This window comes from Peromyscus maniculatus, chromosome 4 (assembly GCF_049852395.1).
Source record: "Peromyscus maniculatus bairdii isolate BWxNUB_F1_BW_parent chromosome 4, HU_Pman_BW_mat_3.1, whole genome shotgun sequence".
In the NCBI taxonomy this organism is placed as follows: domain Eukaryota; kingdom Metazoa; phylum Chordata; class Mammalia; order Rodentia; family Cricetidae; genus Peromyscus; species Peromyscus maniculatus.
Genome location: NC_134855.1, coordinates 65,490,225 through 65,515,207, shown reverse-complemented (window position 1 = coordinate 65,515,207; position 24,983 = coordinate 65,490,225). Strand labels below are relative to the sequence as shown.

Below are 24,983 nucleotides of genomic sequence, written 5' to 3'. Positions count from 1 at the left end.
AAAGAAGAATAAAGGTCTGAAGAAAATCATCAAGAGAGTGTGTGTCTTTTTCCTTAATCTCCTCAGATCATAAAGTCATATTAGCACTGATTCTGTGGATTTCCTTTGAGCCCTGCTGATGCTGGAGGCTGGCCCTCCAAGCAGCAATACTAGATACATTGGAAAAAAACTAATTTTCATCTCTAATTTCATCCCCCATATTTCTTGTATTTCTTTTGCTGTGACATCTCTTATCTCATTAAAAATTATTTGATCTTAATATATCATTCCAAATTTTATACCAACTTAAAATAATTCTTAGAGGTTTTAACTCATTTTACAATATTGTTTATATTTTATTTCACTGTTATTTTTTCAATAGACACAATTAGTAGAGGATTAAATAAAGTGGGGCAAAAAGTAAAATATAAGATAATAAAAGTAGTTTGAACTGAGATTCAGGGATTCAGAAAGTTTTAGCATCTGACTGTGATGAGATAGTCTGACAAATATCAGTTCTACTCATAGTGAGACCAAATCAGGTGATTCTTCTATGTCAAGACACACAACCAAAATTCCATTTAAAGAATATAATGTAAAGGTTCTTTTGAGTACTATTACTTATGAATTTTCCCACAAATCACTTAAAATATACAATTATTTCAGTGATAATTAAATAGATATAAAACTGTGTAAGTTGCAATTCATAAAACTGCATAAAGACACAAATAGTTTGATCTGGTTTATTTCTCAATGGTTGTAGGGGGCTACTCTCAATATTTTCCTCAACTATCCATTTCTTTTTGTGTAGCTTTGAAAATATATTACCTATCTATCATCTATTAACCTATCTATCTTTCATCTGCCTATCATCTATCATCTATCTATCTATCTATCTATCTATCTATCTATCTATCTACCTACTTATCTATCTATCATCTATCTATCTATCTATCTGTCTATCTATCATCTATCATCTCAAGTCGGAGTGGATCAAAGACCTCAACATAAATCCAGTTACACTAAACTTAATAGAAGAGAAAGTAGGAAGTACTCTTGAACTTATTGGCACCGGATATAACTTCCTAAATATAATTCCAGCAGCACAGACACTGAGCACAACAATTAATAAATGGAACCTCTTGAAACTGAGAAGCTTTTGTAGGGCAAAAGACATGGCCAATAAGACAAAAAGACAGCCTACAGAATGGGAAAAGACCTTCACCAACCCCACATCTGATAGAGGACTGATATCCAAAGTATATAAAGAACTCAAGAAACTAGACATCAAAATACTGACCAATCTAATTAAAAAATGGGCTACAGAGCTAACTAGAGAATTCTCAAAAGAAGAATTATAAATGGCTGAAAGACATTTAAACAAATGTTCAACATCCATAATCATCAGAGAAATGCAAATCAAAATGATGCTACCTTACACCTGCCAGAATAGCTATGATCAAAAACACTAATGACAGTCTATGTTAGAGATGATGCAGAGCAAGGAACCACTTCTCCACTGTTGGTGGGAATTCAAACTTGTACAACTACTGTGGAAATCAGTATGGTGGTTTCTCAGAAAATTGGGAATCGATCTACCTCAAGACCCAGCCATACCACTCTTGGATATATAACCAAGGAATGTTCAATCATACCACAAAAATACATGCTCAACTATGTTCATAGCAGCACTATTTGTAATAGCCAGAACCTGGAAACAGCCTAGATGCCTGTCAACTGAAGAATGGATTTAGAAAATGTGGTACATATACACAATGGAGTACTACTCGGTAGAGAAAAACAATGACAGTATGAAGTTTGCAGGCAAATGGATGGAATTTTGAAAATATCATCCTGAGTAAGGTAACCCAAACCCAGAAGAACAAACATAGTATGTACTCCCTCATAAGTGGGTACTAGATAAAAAGCAAAGAACAATCAAACTGCAACACACAGAACCAGGGAGGCTATATAGCAGGGGGGACCCTAGATGATTGTGGCTTATAATAAGTTTTGGTTTTACTCAATTACTGGGCAAACCTCAATATAATATTTCACTATTAGGATAAGAATTTGTACTGTATGAAGCTGATAATAGAAAAATAAATAAAAAAGAAGAAAAAAAAAGAAAACAGGCTGAGCAAATCATGTAAGCAGCATCCCCCTGTGGCCTCTGCATCAGATCCTGCCTCCAGGTTCCTGCCCTGTTTGAGTTCCTGTCTTGGATTCCTTCAATTATGGATTAACATGTGGAAGTATGAATGTATATGATTTTTCAGACCCTCTATTCCATCCTTATGAAAAGTGTTATATTCTTGAACTTTATGAGATTTTAAAGAATTATCAAATACAAACTCAAGAAAATATTTAAAACAAAATAAAAACTAAGCTCTAGTTTGGCTGTGGCATACAAAATAATTATAAACACCCAAACATGTAAAAGGCAGACTAAAGTGTGTCTGGAAGCCAGTGCTGCCAGCTCTTCTGAACCCTGGGGAATTAAGAATGAATCTCACAGGTTCATGACCTCTGAGGGAAACTTCCTTAAACTCCAGCTGGCATCAAGGAGGAAAATTTAGCTCTTTCGTTTTCCCTTAACTAAGATGATGCTGGGTACAGCACTAGAATAGGACAGTAACATCCCTACCTGCATGCCACAGCTGCCCTTCTTCTCTCTCCTAAGGGGAGAAAGAAGAGGAGGATCCAAATATAGTGTTCTGGTCATCACCAAAAGGACTTCTCCACAGAGAAGAGAAGACTATCCTCAGATTTTCACAGAGTTGGAATGTAAGATACTTTTCTTTTTGCATTTTTAGAGATGCTTTTAAGCTATGAAAAAATGATTTAATGTTTGGATATGTGGGCAGGCTGCTGTGTTTAATGTAGTCATGGGCCTTTGACTTTGTAACTGTTCTTGAGAGAGTTACAGAAATTAGTGTTTAGACACTTCGTCTTTAGTATGGATTGCATGGCAAAGCACAAAGGACATATACAAGACTAAAATAAACCTGTGGAGCCCAGAGAACAGCGTTTTGTAAATGTCAAATATCTAACAGCTGTTAGAATAAAAACTCCTTCATTAATTCCTTCCCATCCCTTCCTTCATTCTGTTCTTCCTCCTTCCTTTCCTCCTATTCCTTTCTCAGTCCTCCATTCCTTCTTTCCTTTCTTATATATTTCCTTCTTTCCTTTCTTACTTCTGAACACATATCCTAAAACCTCTCTATCTGTCACAAAAATAAACTTGCAACCAGAAAAACTAAAAATTGATTAAATGGACATTTGCTACTCTATCTCTAAATAGGACTTTGGTTTTAGCAATCACAGTTATGTTGGTCTAGTATACAAATTTTCTCATCATTTTGCTTCCTTTTAATGCACAGAGTATGGTTTGAGACTATATAAAGTACCCTGACACAGTATCAGAGATTGACGTGATGCTCCACCCTGTACAGTCATTGTGAGAGAAGATAAAGTATATTCTTTCTACAATCACATGTTAATGTACAGCACAGGGAAAAACATTATATATCAGAGTAACTCAAACTTTTTTGTTAACTACATCTACTTAATTTTCCCTCAGTGTGTTGGTTCTGTAGTTATTATCAGGTCCGTATCCCGGGACCGCTCGGGGACATGTGAAGTGGTTGATATTCTGAACTAGGTCAGTGCTTTAGACATCACATGCTCTCCTTCTAAAAAAATATAAATTATTAAGAGCAGAAAAATAGAAAGTTCAGCTACCTGTTAGGAGAGAGATAAAGGAGACAGAGAACGGTACCTTCCCCTACATTTCATAAATAATAAAGCACTAAAGCTGCGACATTTAGGGGAATCTAAAGTGCAACAGCGAGAAGAGTGAATGACAGTAATTGAAGGGAGCACGATAGTCCCCAAAAGTGTCTGCTACCTGCATTCGTAGGAAATAGTAATTTTCAGTGATAGTCTTAGATCAAAATAGGGTAGGTTTAATGGATTTAACATAAAAGCCACTTCAAACAAGATATTCAGTTATTCTTTTTCTTTGTAAAATCAATATTTATTTGTTTGAACTATATATTTTAGACAGTGTTTATCTGAGAAAGTGCTACTCATCCTTCTGATAAACTTGAATGTTACATACAATTCTTCATTTATAAAGATATTCTGTTATTTGGAGAATAACAAATGTTGCTACAAATAGATTTTTTGTTAAAATTAATGAGAAGGAAATAGTGCCTAATGTGAATAGTGGGGCACAGGGAAGCATGATTCCAGAGGTCACCGCTCCAGGAGATAGCTCAGTGGCCACATTTCCTTTTGTGAAGGGGTCCCTGAGCATGGCCAGGTACTGCTGTAGTACATTCAAGATTGTGGGGGTTTTTTTTGTAATTTTTTCATTTATTTTACATAATATTGAGGTTCTTAAGCAAAAAAAATTATGGAATATTTCTGGAGACATGGACAGAATAAGTTGTTCCATGTATGAGAATGTGTATTTGAAATCTTTATCAAAGAACACATCATGGTTGGGGTTTGGGTCCATGGTATGGCTGTTTGTAACAGTTTTAAAATGTTAATGAAATAAGTTGTGTGGTACTAGCCTGACTTCCATGTCTGCTAATCAAGGATCTGCAAACCTCACATACTTTTTCTGAACTTAAAAAAATAGATTGTTCATTTACAGTTTTTATTCAAGAGTTTTTCATCCAATATAGTTTGATCATACTATTTCTCCCAATTTGTTCCAGATCCTCCCTGATCCTCTGCCCACACAACTTTTTAAGACAAGGAAAGTTGATTTATATGGATTTTAAAACTGAATTTTATACTCAAAATGTTATGTCACCAGTAAGATGACAAATGCTGAAAATAAATAGTCTCCACTCTTATTATATACTCCCTTCTAGGTTATAAACTAAGTGTAAAATATCTGTATTAGTTTTTTTCTACCTTGTCACATGTACTGCTAGTGTTTAATTATTCCATCTTCATACTATGGATATTTTACTTATATGAGTGAATTGTAATTTAATAAAATTCTTATTTAATTAGATATCACTGTTATTGAATGCTTAAGACATTTTCATTTTTCAATATATTTGTGACACAGCATATCATGATACGGAATTTCCCCATCTCATTTTAACTGTAGAATAAAATTTTACAACTCAGGTTACTAATATAAAAGATACAAAGGTTTTTAGGATCTTGAAATTATTCATCAATACATTTGGATGAACACATATTTTATTCTTAGTATAATACTTAAAGTGTGATTTTTATGAAGACATTTTAGGATTGATTAAAATTTTCTATCAATTTGCGTGTGCAGGCATTCACATCTTCTTTTGGATTTACACCTTTTGGAATGTTAATATGAAGAATTATGTCCATAACCTCTTGAGAACCAATGAGTTTTGGGGGGAATAATTTGTTCAATAATACCTGGATGTTAGGCCACATCATTATTTTGCTATCTTTAAAATATATATTTTGGAATATTATAATATAATTGTATCATTTCACCCCATATTTCATCACTCCTAAGCCTCCTGCATACCCACCCCTCTGTGCTTCCTTTCAGTTTCATTAATTATTACTATCTTTTTGATAATAGGAAATGAGGACATTTTTCTCTTCACTGTTTTATTTTTATTAATTTTGAGGAACATGAGTATGATAACATTCCAACAGAATTCCACTTCACTCCAGTTGATAGTGCCATCATAAATCACTATGATGCGTTTGTAATGATTATGAGATAAAAATATATTTCTCCCAACTAAATATAATATTTTGTATTTAACTGAAGTTCCACTATTATGTCTTTTACTCATACTTCCCACTTAATAGTTCAATTTAACACTGTTTTCATCAATTTATGTGATAGTAACTTATATATACATATAACTGCTTATACACAATGCATTACACATGATAATATTCACATCACCCTCTCCTACTTCCCTCTAACCCCTGCTGATCCCCATTGTTTCCGCAACTATTCCCTGACTATTGTCTTCTCTGTCTTCCTCTCTCTTTCTCATGTGTGCTGTTTGTGTGTGTGTGTGTGTGTGTGTGTGTGTGTGCGTGCACGTTTGAGTTATGTGTTCTTGTGTGAATGTTCTTGTATGTATGCAAGTATGCCTATGTGTAAAGGCATTGGTTGATGTCAGGTGTTTGTCATAATTGATGCTCACTTAAATATGTGTTTGAAACAGGATTTCTCACTTAAACTGGAGCTCACCTATAGCTATATTAATATTTTTTTGCTCTTAGGATAAAAGAGATAAGCATTAATGAAAGGTAATATTTACATTGTTCTAGATTAATATTGAGATTTGATTTCCTTTTAGCTTCCTACCCAATTTGTCTTTCTTTTGCAAAATAAGGCTATGTTAAATAGGAATAGATGTGGTGGTCTGTGGGCTACAGCACTGAACTTGATAATTACTCAAGAAATAAAATGTTTGTATTTAAAAATGCCAGCTCTCACTGTAATTATGAGACAAAAATATTTTAATTTTTTTATAAATATGAAGGAAAGCACACATCAGGCTTTGCTGTGGATTATGTTCATTGTTAATAATAAAATGGATTGGTCAATAGCTGGACAGGAAGAGACTGAGTGTGAGAGCCAGACAGGTAGAATTCTGGGAAGAGGAAGGGCAGAGTCGAAGGAGAGAGTTGCTGGCAAACGCAGAGAAGCAAGATGAAACTGCCGTACTGAAAAAGGTACCAAGCCACGTGGCTAAATATAGATAAGAACTGTTTGTTAATTTAAGTGTAATAACTAGTTAGTAATAAGCCTCAGCTATTGGCTGAGCATTTATAATTAATATAAGCCTCTGTATCGTAATTTGGGAAGCAGTTGCCGGGTATTTGGGAACAGGCAGCTAGAACAGAAAACGTGTGTTTACAAAAACAAGAAGCAGAATTAAAAATGTGTTTTCTGTGTGTCTATATGCAACAGCTAGGACTAAGCATTCACAGGCACTTCTCCTGGAGCGTCTGACTCTGTTGGTATCTATGTGATCCTCACATGACAACTAGTGGTGGCTCTAATGATTATGTCCATTTGCAGATCTGAAATCTGAGGCCTGTCAAATTTCTAGGCCTTGAAGTAATGTGATACATAACAAACAGAGGAGTTAGAATTTAGAGTCTAAAGTTGGTTTGTTGTTTTTGTTGTTTAGTTTTGTTTTTTGTTTGTGTATCTGTGTATATGTTCATTGTAAATAATAATGAGTTTTATTGTGGCATTAACATGAATAATGCCTTGTGATCTTTTTACTTGCTATAAGGTTATTTTTTTCTGATCTTTGGTCTGAAGTTAAACTGGCCACTGCTAATTTATATATTAATATAATATATAATTTATATATTGATGTTTTTACACTATCATAAATGAATATTATCTGATCTAATGACACTCTAGAGTTTGTTTTGGAGCTTGTGTTACAGATACTGGTGAAGATTTGGGTTGAGAACACATGGGAATTGTTACTTTAAGTCAAAAGTACATTGCTGAGTACTGTAGTTCTATAAACATGCAATAATGGGTTCACTGACTCTGCCATCCCTTGAAATCAGCTTATCTTTCTTCCTCTCTCTCTTTCTCTCTCTCTCTCTCTCTCTCTCTCTCTCTCTATCTCTCTCTCTGTATGTATATATGTATATAGACGTATATATAAATTTAGTAATAAATATGTATTACTCTATTCAGACATTTTAACAAATGCATACATAAACATATGTATGTACATATATATGTATGTATGTATATGTGTATATGAAAATGTGTGGGCATAAAAATGTGTTTTACTAATATATTTCAGTTGTCTATACAAGAGAGGACTCAGATACAGTTGCAGCAGTATCTGCCTGTGGAAAATGAATTTAAGAGCTGGAATATTTATCTGGTGATCTCATGGGAAAGCTATCTGAGAATAAGGCAGCTGACTTTAGAGATGATTTATAACTGGAATTGGTAAGGACATTTAATGTGAGTCCTGTTTTCACATGTTCACATTTTATGTTTTTCTTAAATTTTGCAGTCGAGGAGGTAAGCTCTTTATAAATATCTCTGCTACATTGTCTTTTAAATTTCATATCATATATCTTGAAAAACTTTGTTTGCATAAACAAGGCTAACATTGACTAAATAATTGGCAATTATAAATTTTCAAGACTCTTCAACTTACAATTTCTCCTCCTTACTTATGTGTCTGTCACCAATTTCTATATGTAGATGATTGAAACATTGACTTTTCTTCATCATTTTCTCTGTTAGGTTGATTAATTGTGTCAATCACACATATACAAAGTAATAAGATATTTTAGTTTTTATACCTGGAAGTAGAGTGTATAAAGACCACCACTACTCTGCAATTCCTGTCTGAAAATATAAATTCCCTTTCTTCTCTGTTTATCCCAAGGAGAGATTTTGCACTTTAGAACTATAAAGTCTGTACTAAAATACCAGAATAAGCATCCTTTGTGAGTTTGAATTTAACACCTTCTACTAAAATTTTCACCACAAAAATAGTATTAATAAACCTACCACTTCTTGTTAGCTAAGTTCTAAGCAGTTACTTAACTTGTGGTATCTCATTTATCATGACAAAAGGCATTATTATATCACATTCTGGGCACAGTTTAAAATAATGATTTAAAAGAAAAATCTCTTCACTTTGAACATGCACATTATAATTAGTGACAAAAATTTCTGGTAGGTCTATATCCTTTTTAAGAAAAAAATAGTTCATTTGAGATTCTAATTATACTCAGGATGTTCAAGATAATTTAAAATGTGTTGAGGATTTCTAATTGCATTCTACACTATATTTTGCCCATTTTTCTGTTGGTAGATGAAAGTTCTGATCAGACATGACAGAATACTCATCTCTGCCTCATTCCAAATAGATATCAGACATGATTAATACATAGTCTTTTCTCTATGGGTATAACATGTAAATATCTCGTTATGCTTTTTTGATACTCTACTTCAGGAAGCTATTAGAGAATCACAAATGTCATCATTTCAAGGACAAACTGCATGTGAATGCTTTGCAGAATGAAAATAGCCAGCACTTTAATTCTACATGATCTTTGAATACTGTGTTCAGGAAATGACTTTTTTCTTTTGTTAAAAACAAATTCATACATGTATACCTTGTCTGTATAATCTACTCTTACTTTTCTCCTTCCCTTTCAGACTCTTACTGTAATCTTCCCTTGAGATTTATGGTCTTTTCCTTACTTATTATTAATATACATGTAAATATATACATATATATGCCTATCGTCTATCTGTCTATCTATCTATCTGTCTATCTATCATCTATCGACCTATCATCCATCTATCTATTATATGCACAAATATATATAAAACCTGTTCAATTTAGTGTTGATTGTATGTACATGTGTTGGGCAATGCACTTGGTTTTTCTATTGTCAATTCCAGGAAAAAAATTATTTACTATTATCCCAAATTTTGATGATAATATACACTTAATTGAGGCAATTTTTCCTAATATTTGCAGATGCACTTCTAGATTCTCCGTGAAATTATGCAAAACCAGAGTTTTGTAACAGAGTTTATATTCCTTGGACTTTCGCAGAACCCTAAAGTCCAGAAAATAGTTTTTATTGTATTTTTGTTTGTCTACATTGCAACTGTTGGTGGCAACATGATAATTGTGGTGACCATTGTCTGTAACCCAGCACTGATAGACTGCCCCATGTACTTCTTCTTGGCATTCTTGTCACTACTGGATGCATGCTTCTCTTCTGTCATCACACCAAAAATGGTTGTGGACTCCCTCTATGAGAAGAAAACCATCTCCTTTGAAGGATGCATGATGCAGCTCTTTGCTGAACACTTTCTTGCAGCAGTAGAAGTGATTGTCTTGACAGCCATGGCCTATGACCGTTATGTAGCCATTTGTAAGCCCCTACACTACTCTTCCATCATGAACTGGAAGCTCTGTGGGACACTGATGGGGATAGCATGGACAGGGGGGTTCTTGCATTCTATCATACAAATTATCTTCACTTTGCAGTTACCCTTCTGTGGACCCAATATCATTGATCATTTCATGTGTGACTTGTTCCCATTACTAGAACTTGCCTGCACTGACACACATATCTTTGGCTTTTTGGTGGTTGCCAACAGTGGGTCTATCTGCATAATAATCTTCTCTATTTTGCTAGTATCCTATGGTGTCATCTTGTTCTCTCTGAGAGCCCATAGTTCTGAAGGACGACGGAAAGCTCTTTCCACCTGTGGATCCCACATTGCAGTTGTGGTTTTGTTCTTTGTTCCATGCATATTTATATATGCACGGCCTCCATCTGCATTCTATTTTGACAAAATGGTGGCAATATTTTATACTATCCTAACTCCCTTGCTCAATCCTGTGATTTATACTTTTAGGAATAAAGACATGAAAAGTGCCATGAAGAAAATGTGGAAAAGACTGGTATCTGATGGAAAGTGAGAGACAGAACATAATCAGTGCTGGAGTTGAGCTCCAGATGAGGGCAGGGTCTAAAGCTGGAGGATGCAAGATTGGAGATGGAGAAATAAGACACAGGATACCTTTCAGTTTTGTTTTATGAGAGAGAGAAAGCACAACTCGGCATGACTTGACCTACTCTGACAATCTACCTCTCTTACACGTTTTATTTATATGTGAAATTTCCTCATAGATTTTAATCATTGATTACAAGACCTTCTAATGGTACATCCTTTTCCTAAAGTCTTCTTTGATTCGGTAAGCATATCAAAGTAAAAGAAGCAAATGAACAAACAGCAAATTTCAGGGGGAACTAAAGTATATTTTAGTTCATAAAACATTATGATAAAATCATTTTCTCTTTTTTTAATTTAAAAGCTTTTTTACATACCAACCACAGTTCCCTCTTCCACCCTCCTCCCATTTGCCTCCCACTTTCCCTACCCACCTCCACTCCATTCCTCAGAGAGAGTAAGGTCTCCCATGGTGAGTCAACAAAATCTGTCATATCAAGTTGAGGCAGGGCCAAGCCCCTCTCCTCTCCATTAAGTTTAAACAAGGTATGCCTCCATAGGGAATAGGCTCCAAAAAGCCAATGAATGTACTAAGGATTAATTTTGGCCCCACCTCTAGGGGCCCCACAAACTGTCCAAGCTATACAACTGTCACACACATTCAGAGGACCTAGTTCAGTCCCATGCAAATTTCCCAGCTGTCATTCCAGAGTCAGTGAGCTTCAACTTGCTTGGGCCAGCTGTCTCTATGAGTTTCTCCATCATGATCTTGACCTAAAATCATTTCTTTTTAAACTCAATGACTTTTTCCTTAAAATCAATGCCGTAAAGCCTTGCAGTTACAGAACACTAGACAGACTATCTCTATTAAAGTTTGACTAAGTTAACAGAAGTTATTTTCTACTACCTGTTATATTAAACTTCTCCTGTAATTTTCTATCAATCTACTATAATGAATATCTGATCTTTCTATGGAAACCTAATCCCTCAGTTCCTTGTTTAATTTTTTCCTTTCCTTTTCTTATTTTCTTTCATTTATGACATGAGACCACCATACTTTCTTTTGACTTTTGAAGTGCTGTGCTCTGCCCTTTATTCTTTCTACAATATCAGCAAAGTCCTGATCCAACAAGTCTCTCAGGAAGCCAGGCAGTTCACTTAGCCAGAATGTTTCTCTTTGTGTCTTTGTCATAAACTCTTGTTTAATATAGTTCCTATCTGTATTACAACCCTGAAAAAAGTACGAGAACATAAGATTCCTAAAACTGCTTACTTTGCCTTCAGGAGGGTACCAAGGCTTGTCAGTTTTATAATCAAAAGCTTTTTCTGTACATGTTAGTTCTGTGTTTCTGAGGCAGAACATGAAAATCTAATGATTCAGTTATAGTTTGGCAACTTCTGGAATTTCCTAAGAGTTTCTTCTTTAATAATTTTTTTTTCAGATCCTATGCCTCATGCTTACTAATACTACTTAAATAAAAGGTTCTGTAGAAGACTATTTTTTTTGCATAGCTGATTCTCCTAGGGAACTACCATGAGTTTATTCTTATTAATATCAGCTTCTATAGGAATTGTTACATTATCCCAGTTCTAGCCTTCAGTGTAGGGCCCTTAACAACAAGGAATGCAAACACTAAACCTTAACAACAAGTAATTCAAACATTAAACCCTAAAAACAAGGAATTCAAACATTAAACCTATAAAAGACACAGGCAAGAGTTGAGTGGCAAATTCCACCATGGGCAGTGAAGGGTCAGTCCAAGCCATCCAATCCCTGGTGGTTTGTCAGGCAGCGTCTTCAAGATGCTTAGCATCACCATATCAATAAAGAAGCCAAAATGATTTTAATAAAAAACATTCTGGGTTTTCCTTTGTACAGAACAAGTCATGTCTGTCACTTGCAAAAAATATTAAAGGGTCAGAAATGATGTGTTCATTTTATTTTAAGTATCAGTTCTTAGCTGGCAACCCATTATTTTCAAATGTATAGTAATGAGATTTGAAATTTGTGCTTCCTTATGTTGTAGTAATTTTAGAACAATCGAAAGGGAATTTATGTATCTAGTTATTTGATATTCACTCTACACTAAGCACAATCAAAAACATTTTATAGATTACAGTGACTCCTGGAAATAACCAGGGCTCAAGACAGGAACATAGGAAAGACCTCAAAGAACCTCAGTTGTAGATGTTTTTGTGTGATAGGATGCCTGGATTTAGTGTGGGATTATCAATAAAAGCTACATAGTATGAGTACCATCTTTAATTTATTGAGGTATGTAATTTGATTAAATCAATTGTGTGTGTTCCTCTACTGACAGGTGAGATACTCTTTTGTACTGATTTGGTACAGGAATTGATTGGGGAAGATAATTTTTTCAAGTATCAAGAATGAGAACACTTAAGCAACTCCATACTAGCAACATATGAAAATGGAGGGACCCGATTTCCCCAGTTCCTATAGTAACAATGTAGCCAGAGAACCAAAACCCAAAAAGTTGAACCACATATTACATATCAACCTCTTAGTTGAGTCTTATTAATCTCAGCCAGCCATGTGGTTTCTGAAATAAATGTATTTTATGAAAAAAATGAATTTCTCTTGTGATATCAATAAAAATGAAATGCCAATTAAACATGTAATATGCAAAAAATACTGAAAAATCCATTTGTTCTTTTCTTAATATTTCATGCCCGTTCAAAGTAAAAGAGTACATTTTTTTCCTTCAAAATGAATGTGGCATAAGTTTTCATCAATATTTGGAAGGAAGATTTCATGAGGAATATTATTAGGGTGTAAACAATCATCTGAAACATGCTTATGTATTACATACGACCACATGGGTAACAGAAGCACAGGGACTTTAATGGGGCTTCCCCCCTACATTTCTGTGGTCCATCATCTTTCTTCCTCCTAACAGGGTTTGATTCTTGATGTCTTTTTCTCTCCAAAAATGATTTTTACTCTTGATCAGTCCCTTTATTTATGAGTACTAATGAAGAAAACTAATCCTGGTTCAATTGTTTTATGATTCTTTGGATCCACATTGAAACACAAAACAACAAAACCTTACTCAGGACAGAATGTAGTAATGGATACAGATTTATGTCAAATTCAAATACTTGTCAAATATTCAAATTAAATACAAGTGCTTGCTTGTAGTTTTATCTACTCAGCTCTGGGTAGACTCTGCCAATGATGCACAAGGAGAGGAATTCCTAATACTTTTCTTGGGGATAAACAAATGATGAGGGAGGGTTACTCAGTACTTTTCATTCTTACTTGCTTAGTTCATGGTTTGGCAAAATTCTTTCTATAACAATTGCTGATTTAGGTTTTCATTTTGTTTCCTAAGCTGAGTCTCCATACACATGGTGAAAACCATTCTCATATTTTTAGCTCTTGGACAATACATCTCTTGAACTCACACTAAATTAGCTCATTGCTGTTACTATAAGTATTAAAATAAATTTAAATAAATGATTTCCAATGTTAAAGTGTAAATTAAAAAAATCGAGGAACACATAAATCTCTACAATATACTATATATGTGTATGTATTCAACATATATTAAATATTTATGTATGTATGTACATGTACATACACACACACAAACACACACACACACACACACAAACACACACACAGAGAGCAAGAGAAAGAGTATGTCTTAAAAGCTCAGGTTCTCCTTGAGTGTTTTAGTTAGCTACACCCTTAATTGGATATCCATCTACAAAGTGCCAAGATTAAGTCATTCGGCATTGTGCTTTGTTCTTGAAGCACTGGCACATAACCCAGCACCTTGTATATGCCAGGTATGGACTCAACCATCTGAAACACATTAGTAAATCAAATCTATGAAAGGAATTCAAGGTGTGAGTGTGTGTGTGTGTGTGTGTGTGTGTGTGTGTGTCCGCACGCCTACACATAAGCACAAATATTTATGACTGTGCATATTCACTGTGTGCTTGTGTTCATGAAGAGAAGAGGTAACATTCAGTGTTGTATCTCAGGAATCATCTTTCTAGTTTTCTTGAGCCATTGTTTCATTTGTGAGGAACATTCCAATTTGTTACTGGAGGGCTTCTCTCCAGGTTCCACCAAGCCCCACAGTCCCACAATCCACATATAAAATAATCACTCAGACGCTTATTTTACTTATAAACTGTATGGCCATGGCAGGATTCTTGCTAACTATTCTTATATCTTAAATTAACCCATTTTTATAAATCTATACCTTGCCACATGGCTAGTGGCTTACCGGCATCTTTACATGTTGCATGTCCTGGCGGTGGCTCCAGTATCTCCCTCCCCTTCTTCCTGTTTTCCCAATTCTCCTCTCTCCTTGTCCCACCTATACTTTCTGTCTTGACACTGGCCATCAGTGTTTTATTTATAAAGAATGATATCCACAGCACCAATTAGTTAGCCTGGCTGGTGAGTGAGCCCTAGGAATTAGCCTGTCTCTGTTTCCATAGCTCTGTGATGATAAGTGTACCATTATTTCTGGATTCTTTATATAGTTTCTGGGCTTGGAATTAAGACCTTGTTCTTGTAGAGTGAATTGTATCCCATAGAGCATTTTGTTGGGAAAGGAGCAAGCCTGACTGGCTAGATAATTTTTGATCAGCTTGAAGTTAGAAAAAGTCATCCAAGAGGAGAGAATCTTAATTAAGAAACTGTCTCCATAATATCAGGCTGAAGGCATACCTGTAAAACATTATCTTATATAGTGATTGATGGGGAAGGTCTACCTCATTGTTGTTCGTGCCATTCCTGGGGTGGTGATCCTGGGTTCTATAACCAAGCAGGATCAGTAAGCCAGGAATAGCAAACCAATAAGCAGCACCCTTCCATGGCCTCTAAATCAGCTTCTACCTTCAGGTTCTTACCTTATTTGACTTTTGTCTCTTGTCCTAACTTTATTTGGTAATAAATTGTGCTATAGACGTGCACGTTTTCTTTAAACTTGTTGTGGATATCACTCTATATAAATAAAACACTGATGGCCAGTGACCCGACAGGAAGTATAGGTGGGACAAGGAGAGAGGAGAATTGGGGAAACTGGAAGAAGGAGGAGAGACACTGCAGTCACCGCCAAGACAAACAACATATAAAGATGCTGGTAAGCCACGTGACAAGGTATAGATTTATAGAAATGGGTTAATTTAAGATATAAGAACAGTTAGCAAGAAGCCTGCCACGGCCATACAGTTTATAAAAATATAAGCGTCTGAGTGATTATTTTATACGTGGATTGTGGGACTGCGGGGCTTGGTGGAACCTGGAGAGAAGCCCTCCAGCAACATAAACTCTTTCCTCCCAACTTACTTTATTGGTTATGATGTTTCATTATAACAATGGAAACCCCAGCTAAGACACTGACTGTGGTGATTTGAAAGAAAATGTCCCCCAAAGGAAGTAGCACTAATGGAAGGTGTGACTTTGTTGGAGTAGGTTTGGTCTTGTTGGAAGAAGTGTGTCACTGTAGATGCGGGCTTTGATGTCTCATGTATGCTCAAGCCATGCCCAGTGACATGAACCACTTCCTGTTGCCCACAAGTCAAGATGTAGGACACTCAGCTACTTTGCCAGTACTGTATCTACCTGAATACTACCATGTCACACCACAGTGAGAATGGACTAAAGCTTTGAAAATATAAGGCACTCCAGTTAAATATTTTTCCTTTATAAGAGTTGCCATAGTCATAGTGTCTCTTTACAACAACAGAAACCCTAACAAAGACAGAAAATGGTATCAGGAGTGAGGTATTGTTGCTATAGGCCTGACCATGCTTTTCCGTGAAGGAATATGAACCCTGGGACTGTGGATTAGAAAAGCAGTTGGACACTTTAAGTGCTGCTTAATGGGCCATACTAGTAGGAACATGGAATAAAGGGAGTGGTGACCTTAGGGTAAGATTGCACCTAGCTAAATTGGAAATTTGTGAAGAAGTGTAGATAAATTTCTAAATAGTCTTATTAAATAAGAAACACAGAGCTAAATACAAAGGTAATAGTCAAAGAGATCAGAGGGAATAGCCATGACTAGTCTTAGCTTACCACTACTCAGTAGCTTCCACAGAGAGAGTTTCTTCCTGTCTGACCTGTATTTTTATTGCCTTACTGTTCTGCCTTCTCATTGGTTCTAAGCCCAGCTACATGACTTCCTCATCACTGCCTGTCTATACAGACCTCCACGTCTATTCCTGTTATCAATCCTTTTTTACCTGAACCAAGAGTCTGGAATGATAAAATTCCTAGCCATTCCCCCATGACCGCACATGTACTTGCAAGACAATTAATCATCTCAGGGCCTTATATCCTATGTAATCTGTGCACTACATGATCACATATTGTATGTGCATGCATGGTGTAGCTCTGTAAGCCCATACGCACATGTGCGGCAGAATCCAAAAAAGCAGGTCCCACATATCCCTGCCCCCTCCTCCTGCATAATCTTTCAATAGGCCTAAGCACCCCCTTCTGTTCCCTTCCCTTAATAAACTCTTAGAGTTGGTTTTGTTATGCCTCATAGCTTTTCTCACATGGCAAACAGTGCTATTTAATGAATATATTGTGCTGCATAATAAACAACACAAGCCCTTGGGAACCAAGGAATGGAAAGTGGTAGTTTGAAAGAAAATGGGACCCAAAGGGATTAGCATTAATAGGAGATATGGCCTTTTGGAGTAGGTGTGGTCTTGTTGGAGGAAGTGTGTCACTTTGCAGGCAGACTTTGAGGTCTCATATATGATCAAGCCATGCCCAGTGATAAAGACTCCTTCCTGTTCCCAGTAAGTCAAGATGTAGGACACTGGGCTCTTTCTCTAGCACCATGTCTGCCTGCATACCACCATGTTGCACCACAATGATAATGGACTAAAGCTCTGAAAATGTAAGCCAACTCAATTAAATATTTTTCCTTTATAAGACTTGTCATGGTCATGGTGTCTCTTCACAGCAATAGAAACCCTAACTCAGACACTGACTAATGAAGCTTTCTAGGTCATATGAATGCCATATGACTCAAAAATCTTTATCTTGTAATGTGAATGTATTTCCCATATATTCATCCCCACTGACACTCATGATGCCACCTTAATTAAGGCCATTCCTGGATATCAAAGTGGTGAGGCTACCCAATGTCAACCTTAAATAAAGTACACAGATATTATGCATTTGGTTGTAAAAACTTGGTTGTCATTTACTTAATGACTAATATGCATTTGTAATCAAATACATACCATATTTATCATTCTGGGTCGGGGTTATCTCACTAGAATGATTTTTCCTACTTCCATCCATTTGCCTGCAAATTTCATGATGTCACTTTTTAACAGATATGTAATACTCTATTGTGTAAGTGTTCCACATTTTATTTACCCACTCTTCTGTTTAGGAATATCTAGGCTGTTTAGGAATGTCTGGCTATTATGAATAAAATTACAATGAACATGTGTGAGCAAGTGAAGATTTGCTGGTCCATACATTAGGGTGGAATAACCTTAGGGTATATGCCCAAGAGTGGTATAACTGGATTGAGGTAGATAGATTCCCAACCTTCTGAGAAAACTTCACACTGATTAACATAGTGGCTGTACAAGTTTGCATGACCACCAGCAATATGAATGCGGAGTCCCTTATTCCACATCCTTGCAAGCATATGCTGTCTCTCGTGTTGATGTCTTAGTCAGTTTGACAGGTATAACATGGGATCTCAAATTAGTATGGATGTGCATTTCCCTTATGGCTAAGGATATTGACCATTACATTAATGTTTCTCAACTATTTGAGTTTCTTCTACTGAGAATTCTCTGTTTTGATCTGTATACCATTTTAATTGGATTATTTGATTTTTTGATATCTACTTTTGAGTTCTTTATAAATTTTAGATATTAGTATGCTATGAGATATGGAGTTGGTAAAATTCATTTCCCATTTTGTTGGCTGCCACTTTGTCTGAATGATGTCCTTTGCCTTAGAGAGGGTTTCAGTTGCATGAGGTCCTATTTATCAATTGTTTTCAAGGCTCTGCCCCTTCTTTCTCTTTTGTCAGTGTCAGTGTATTTGGGTTTATGTTGAGGTCTTTGATCCACTTGGACTTGAGTTTTATGTAGGGTGATAACTATCTGGATTCTTCTACATACAGACATCTAGTTTGACCAGCACTATTTGATAAAGATGCTACCTTTTGTCTAGTGTGTGTTTCTGGCTTCATTACCAAAAATCAGAAATCCATAGGTGTGTTAGTTTATGTTTGTATCTTCAATCTGATTCCACTGATCAATATATCTATTTTTATGTGAATACCATATTGCTTGTAATCCTATAGCTCTGTAGTACAACTTGGAATCAGGAATGTTGGTACCTCTAGTAGTTTTTTGTATGTTTGTTTGTTTGTTTTGTTGTTGTTTGTTCAGAATTGTTTTATCTTCCCTGCATTTTGTTTTTCCATATGAAGATAAAAATTGACCTTTCAAGATTGAAGACTTATGTTGTAACTTTTTATGGGAATTGAATTGAATCTGTAGATTAATTTGGTAAATGACCATTTTTACTATATTAATCCTACTGATCCATGATCATGGGAAATATTTCCATCTTCTGATATTTTCTTCAAGGATTTGAAGTTTTTACTATATTCAAGCCTTTATCTTGCTTTATTAGAGCTATCCCAAACATTAAATATTATTTGAAGTTATTGTGAAAGTTACTGGTTCCCTGATTTCTTTCTTAGTCTGTTTATCATCTCTAAAAGAGGTCTACTGATTTTTGAGTGTTAATCTTGTATATAACTGCTTTGCTGAAAGTGTTTATCAGCTGTAGGAGTTCTTTAGCAGAATTTCTCAGGTAACTTATATGGAATCATATTGTCTACAAATAACAACACTTTGACTTCCTTCTTTCCCTTTTGGATCCTGTTGATCTTCTTTAGTTGACTTATTGATCTACCTAAAACATCAATATTATATTGATTATACATGTAGAGAGTAGACAATCTTATCTTGTTCCTGATTTCTGTGGAATTTCTTTGGGTTTCTTTCCATTTAACTTGATGTAGCCTATAGACTTGGTGTAGCCTGATTTCTTTATGTTTCAGTATGTCCCTTGTATATGTAATCTATCCAGGACTTTTATCATGAAGAGGTGTTGGATTTTTGTCAAAGGACTTTTCTGCATCTAATGAGATGATCATGTGTTTTTCTTTTTTCATTTATTTGCCTGGTAGAAGTAGGAAATGACCCAAGACTTTTCTTTATCTTCTTTCTTTTCTCTAGCCCACCATGGAAACATTTTTATATAGTATTATTGGAGAAATAATAGTCTCCATTCAATAGTCTTATAGTACAATAATATATAATATTTAATATAATAATAGTCTCTCATTCTTTACCAAAAGCAAATCAAAAATATTGATACAGCATTAATTTTATATCCCTTAAGGGATTGTACATGTATGCAAATGCATATAATTGGGTAAGGATATATGTTAGTAAAATTTACATTGCATTCACAAAATGCCCAAGTCAAACAATTTAAACGAAAGAATGATTTACAGTGATTCACGGTTTTATAGGTTTCACTTCATGTTTCCTTGCATCAGTTGCTTTGGGCATATAGCAGAACAGTAAATTACATTGAAAGTATGAATAGAAAGGATTTATTTATTCTTGTCTCATGAAGAGAGGCAGAAACCCAATATTTACTTCAAGAGTACACAGATATGAACCAAATTCCTACTAGAACATGTGAAATTTCTGTCAGTCCTCATTAGTCTCACAGGCTGATGAGCAGCATTTAGCACAGGCGTTCTAGAGGACACTCTGGATCTAAACTTTAACATACTCCAGTATCATAATACTGTCCTTCTCTCACTAGGACATTTATTAGTTTGTGAAAGGAGCATAAAACAGTATTCATTGCTTTTCAACATGGCATTGTTTTAAAACTGAAGCGAGGGAAAGTTGTGTAATTTTAGTTTGCTGGTGACCCTGTTCATATTAGGCCTTGATCTGATTCAATGTCAGTTACAGATATGTGTTTTGATCATGCTTAAATTTTGGAAAACAAGCTGTTTATTATTATTATTATTATTATTATTATTAATATCAATCAAGTTAATGTTTGATATAAAATCACTTTGATTACATGCAGAATTTCATAAAATTTGGAGAATACATATTTATAGTTGACAACAAATCAAATATCTGTGACTAGTTGTAATAGTGCCATTGTGAAGCCTGGAAATGATAATAACATGTGTGGTTGTATTGTTGAAGTACAGAGTTATAAGAAATGATAGTCATGTAAGCATTTCAATTTCAACCTGTCAAATGTTGAAGTTGAGGTTAGTAATAGGCTGAGGCTAAGCTTCAGGATATCCCTATTTAGAGGCCTGAAATAAGATCTCAAGTTTAAGAAAAAAATATGTACAATTCACAAAATGTTCTTAGGTATTTTGAATATAAATATAAGAACTTCCTAGGAACACCTAGGTTTTGAGTGAGGGCGGCCATGCTCTGTATGAAAGGAGCGGGGAGAGTCATCTTAGGAAGCAGATATTGTAAAAACAGTGTTGGCATGGATTCACATTGGGGAGAAAGGAAAGAAGTAAACTGTGTTAATGACAGATCTTGACCAGGCAGGGCACTGGAGACTAAAACATCACCCAAGGCTGCCAACATACTGAGCTCAGAGAATCTTTTGCTATGTTAGGGTAATTTGGTCCTCTTTGCAAGAGTTATTTTCAGTAGCCCAACTCTGAAGCTTCTTGCCAAAAACTATTGACTGCTAGAATAGATCATTGGGGAGTTGGTAAACAACAGTTTATTTGAACTAAATAATTTTTCTTTGGATACTGCCATCCACACTATATCATGAAAAAGATCATACTCTCTCATGGGATATTCCAACATTTACATTATCCCAGCATGGATTTTTCATGATTCTTTAACCCAAGATTCTTGTGCTCATTTGAGAATTCCTTTAAATATTGGTGAAAGCTTAGAGATCATTGTTGGCTCACTCATTCTATAACTGTCTTCTTTCAGAGATGTCACTCAGTTTTATGATCTAAAATATGGTTTTAAAAACTGTCTCCAAGCTATTCAGCATTGACTGGGAGGCTATACTTTAAATATTTTACACTTATTTATAGGTGTGTGTATGTGTGTATTTGTGTGTGTTTGTATGTGTGTTTGTGTGTGTGTGTGTCTGTCTGTATGTATGTATGTATTGGACAGAGCAGGGAAATATGTCACAAACAATTGCATAGATGTATAAGTCAATGGATGACTTTTCAGGAGATAACTTTTTCCTTCTATTGTGTGGGTCCCAGGGATCAAACTGAAATTGTCAAGCTTCTTGGCAAGCTCTTTTGTTTACTAAGCCAATCTAACCAGCAGGAAACTTAAAATGTAAAACATATTTATCTATCTACTGAATATTTTCATTTGTGTATAACATAGTGACCTGAGTCCCTTTGACTCAGTGACCTGGGTTTCATTGCCTTACAATTATTAAACCTGAAATAGTCATTTTTTACTTACTGGAAATATCTTCTATATCTGGGCTTACTTTATCCAGCAGAGCTACATAAGGTGATAATTTAATCACAGGCATATTTACCAGGTGTTTGAAAGAGTCTACACTTGGCTGTATGGAGTGCTTTGATCTTGCAAAAGGGAGGTTTCTTGCTTCTCCCCTTAATATATTATAAAAAGTCCTTTGCAATAACAGATGAGGCTGGTGGGCATTGATCCAGGCCCTCCCAAAGCTATCCTGTGTTTCTGTCTTTCTTCTCTTCAGCTAGGTCTCTCTTTCTACCTATTGTTTCTTAATTCTTTTCTCCTTCACCTAAGAACCCTTCAAAATGTGGGAGCCAAGCTCCCACACCTTAGTACCTTTTCTCAGCACTGCATTCTCATCTTCCTTCCTCTGCAACTGGCTGGTGACTCTTGACTCTGTCCTCCTTCCCAGCATTCTCTGTTTGGCTTTCCTGCCTAACATCCTGCTCAGCTACTGGCCTGTCAGGTTTTCATTAACCAATCATAGTAATAAACATTCATAGTGTAGAAAAGAATTATTCCACAGTAGTAAGCAAAGCACATGGAAAGAGAAAACCACAGAGCATTAATTATTAGTGGATGTCTCAGTGCTAAATTTTATAAACATGTAATCACAGCAACTGCTTATGCCTGTGGAATTTAGTTGGTTTGTATTTGGAATGCTCTTTTTAATTCCTACATTATGGAAAACTATGTAAGTTAAAAATATAACTTTAGTAGTTATGTAAAATACTCAGAGAAAATTTCATTAAGCAAAACTTGTCAATAAATTTGTTCTTTAAATAAATTTCACTGAATTGGGAAGAGGAGCCCCAGAGTCTGGGCAGCAGCCTACTCACTTGTCCCCTCCCAAACATCTACTGCAGCACCAGTGACCTCTGTAGACACACACCCCACATGCATGGATTAGAAGAAGAGCAACCCTGAGCCAGAGGCCCCACCTGTACCAACTGGAGGAAGAGGAACACCTAGAGGTACAAACTCCACCTCTACAGATTGGAGGAAGAAATGGGTAGACAACGGTGTACATGCAACAGAATAGAGACAATATAGCACCACCAGAAACTAGTGTTCCTACAGCAACAAGAACTGAATGTCCTAACACAGATGAACCAGAAGAAAATGACCTTAAAAATAATTATATGAAGATAGAGGCTCCTAAAGAAGGAATGAAAAATTCCCTTAAAGAGAGGGGGGGAAGAAAAAGGAAACAAAAAATCAGAAGAAATCAATAAATCCCATTAAAGAAGGCCAAGAAACCTAAGAAAAACCAAACAGGTGAAGGAAAAAGTTCAAAACTTGAAAATTGAAATAAAGGCAATAAAGAAAACACAAACCCAGGGATTTTCCAGAAAGGGAAAATTTGAGCAGATGAACAGAAACTACAGCAGCTCCAACCCAACCCATGAAAGTTAACTGCACCTACCAAAACACAGACAGTAGAAAACCTCACATCAGCAAGCCCCAAAGAAGGGAAATACACAACCACCATCAACAACAAAACCAAAAGTAACAAGAATTTGTAGATGAATTGCTAAACAGTCTTATTAAATAAAAAAGCATGGAGCTAGATAATGGGGTTGAAACCTGAGAGATCAGATGAATAGGAAAATCCACAGCTAACTTCACCTCACCAACTCTGTAGCTTCCAAAAAACCTACTTCCTGTATACCAAAGCCTATATGCTTTTCTGTTCTGCTCCCTCATTTGCTCTCTCAGCCCAGCTACAACACTTCCTCTTCCTGCCCAGATCTCTCACTTCCTGTCTGTACAGACCTCCAGATCTCTATAGTTAGTATTGGAATTAAAGGCATGTATCACCATGCCTGGCTCTGTTCCCAGTGTGGCCTTGAACTCACAGAGATCCAGATAGAGCCCTGCCTCCCAAGTGATAAAATTAAAGGCATGTGCTACAATTGCCTGACTTCTATGTTTACTATAGTTCCTGGCTTTTTCTTCTGATCCTCAGATAAATTTTATTTGGGGACAAAGTATATTGGGGAACACAATATATCACCACAAGAATTAACAGTCACTGGTCATTAATATCTTTTAATATCAATGGACTCAATTCACCTATAAAAAGACACAGGTTAACAGAATTGGTATGAAAACAGGATCCATCCTTCTGCTGCATATAAGAAACACACCTCAATCTCCAAAACAGACATTACCTCAGAATAAAGGGTTGGGAAAGGATTTTCCAATCAAATGGACCTAAGAAACAAGCTGGAATAGCTCTCCTAATATCTAACAAAATAGACTTCAAACGAAAATTAGTCAAAAGAAATGGAGAAAGATATTTTATGTTTATCACAGGGAAAACTGTGGTGATATTTTATTTGTACAACCCAATAAAGTTTATCTAAGGATCAGAGGAAAATTTCAGCCACTACAGTAAACATAGAAGTCAGGAAATGGTAGCACACACATTTAACCCTATCATTCATGAGGCAGGCATCTGTCTGGATCTCTGTGAGTTCAAGGTCACACTGGGAACAGAGTCAGGTGTGGTGGCACATGCTTTAAATTCCAACATTAGTTAACCATAAGGTTTTTGAGATCTGTACAGACAGTCAGGAAGTGACAGAGCTTGGCAGGAAGAGGACATGATATAGTTGGACACAGGGAACAAATGAGAAACCAGAACAGGAAGGCATCTAGGCATGTATATACACGAAGTAGGTCTCTTTTGGAAGCTGAGGGTCAGTAAGGTGAAGTTGGCTTGGGGCTTTTCCTATTCCTCTCATCTCTTAGGTTTTAACCCTGATGTCTGGCTCTGGGTTTGTTCATTTAATAAGTCCATTTAACAATTTGTCTACAAAAAATACATTAAGATGAAGTCTCCATTCTGAAGACTTATTCCCCAAAGATAAGGGCACCTACATTTGTAAAAGAAACATAACTAAAACTTAAA

At 35.7% G+C, this 24,983-nt stretch overlaps 1 protein-coding gene across 1 annotated transcript; it reads left to right on the top strand.

Moving 5' to 3' along the window:
- Positions 1 to 2,587: 2,587 nt before the first annotated feature.
- LOC143272712 (olfactory receptor 4C15-like) lies at positions 2,588 to 13,143 on the top strand. Its single transcript, XM_076568685.1, has 3 exons — positions 2,588 to 2,766; positions 7,800 to 7,951; positions 9,507 to 13,143. The coding sequence occupies exon 3, from the start codon at positions 9,534 to 9,536 to the stop codon at positions 10,461 to 10,463; it is 930 nt and encodes a 309-aa protein (XP_076424800.1). The 5' UTR covers positions 2,588 to 2,766; positions 7,800 to 7,951; positions 9,507 to 9,533; the 3' UTR covers positions 10,464 to 13,143.
- The last annotated feature ends 11,840 nt before the right edge of the window (positions 13,144 to 24,983 follow it).

Excerpts from the sequence above, each read along its gene's own strand:
- LOC143272712 (XM_076568685.1), top strand. The coding sequence starts at position 9,534 with ATGCAAAACCAGAGTTTTGTAACAGAGTTTATATTCCTTGGACTTTCG.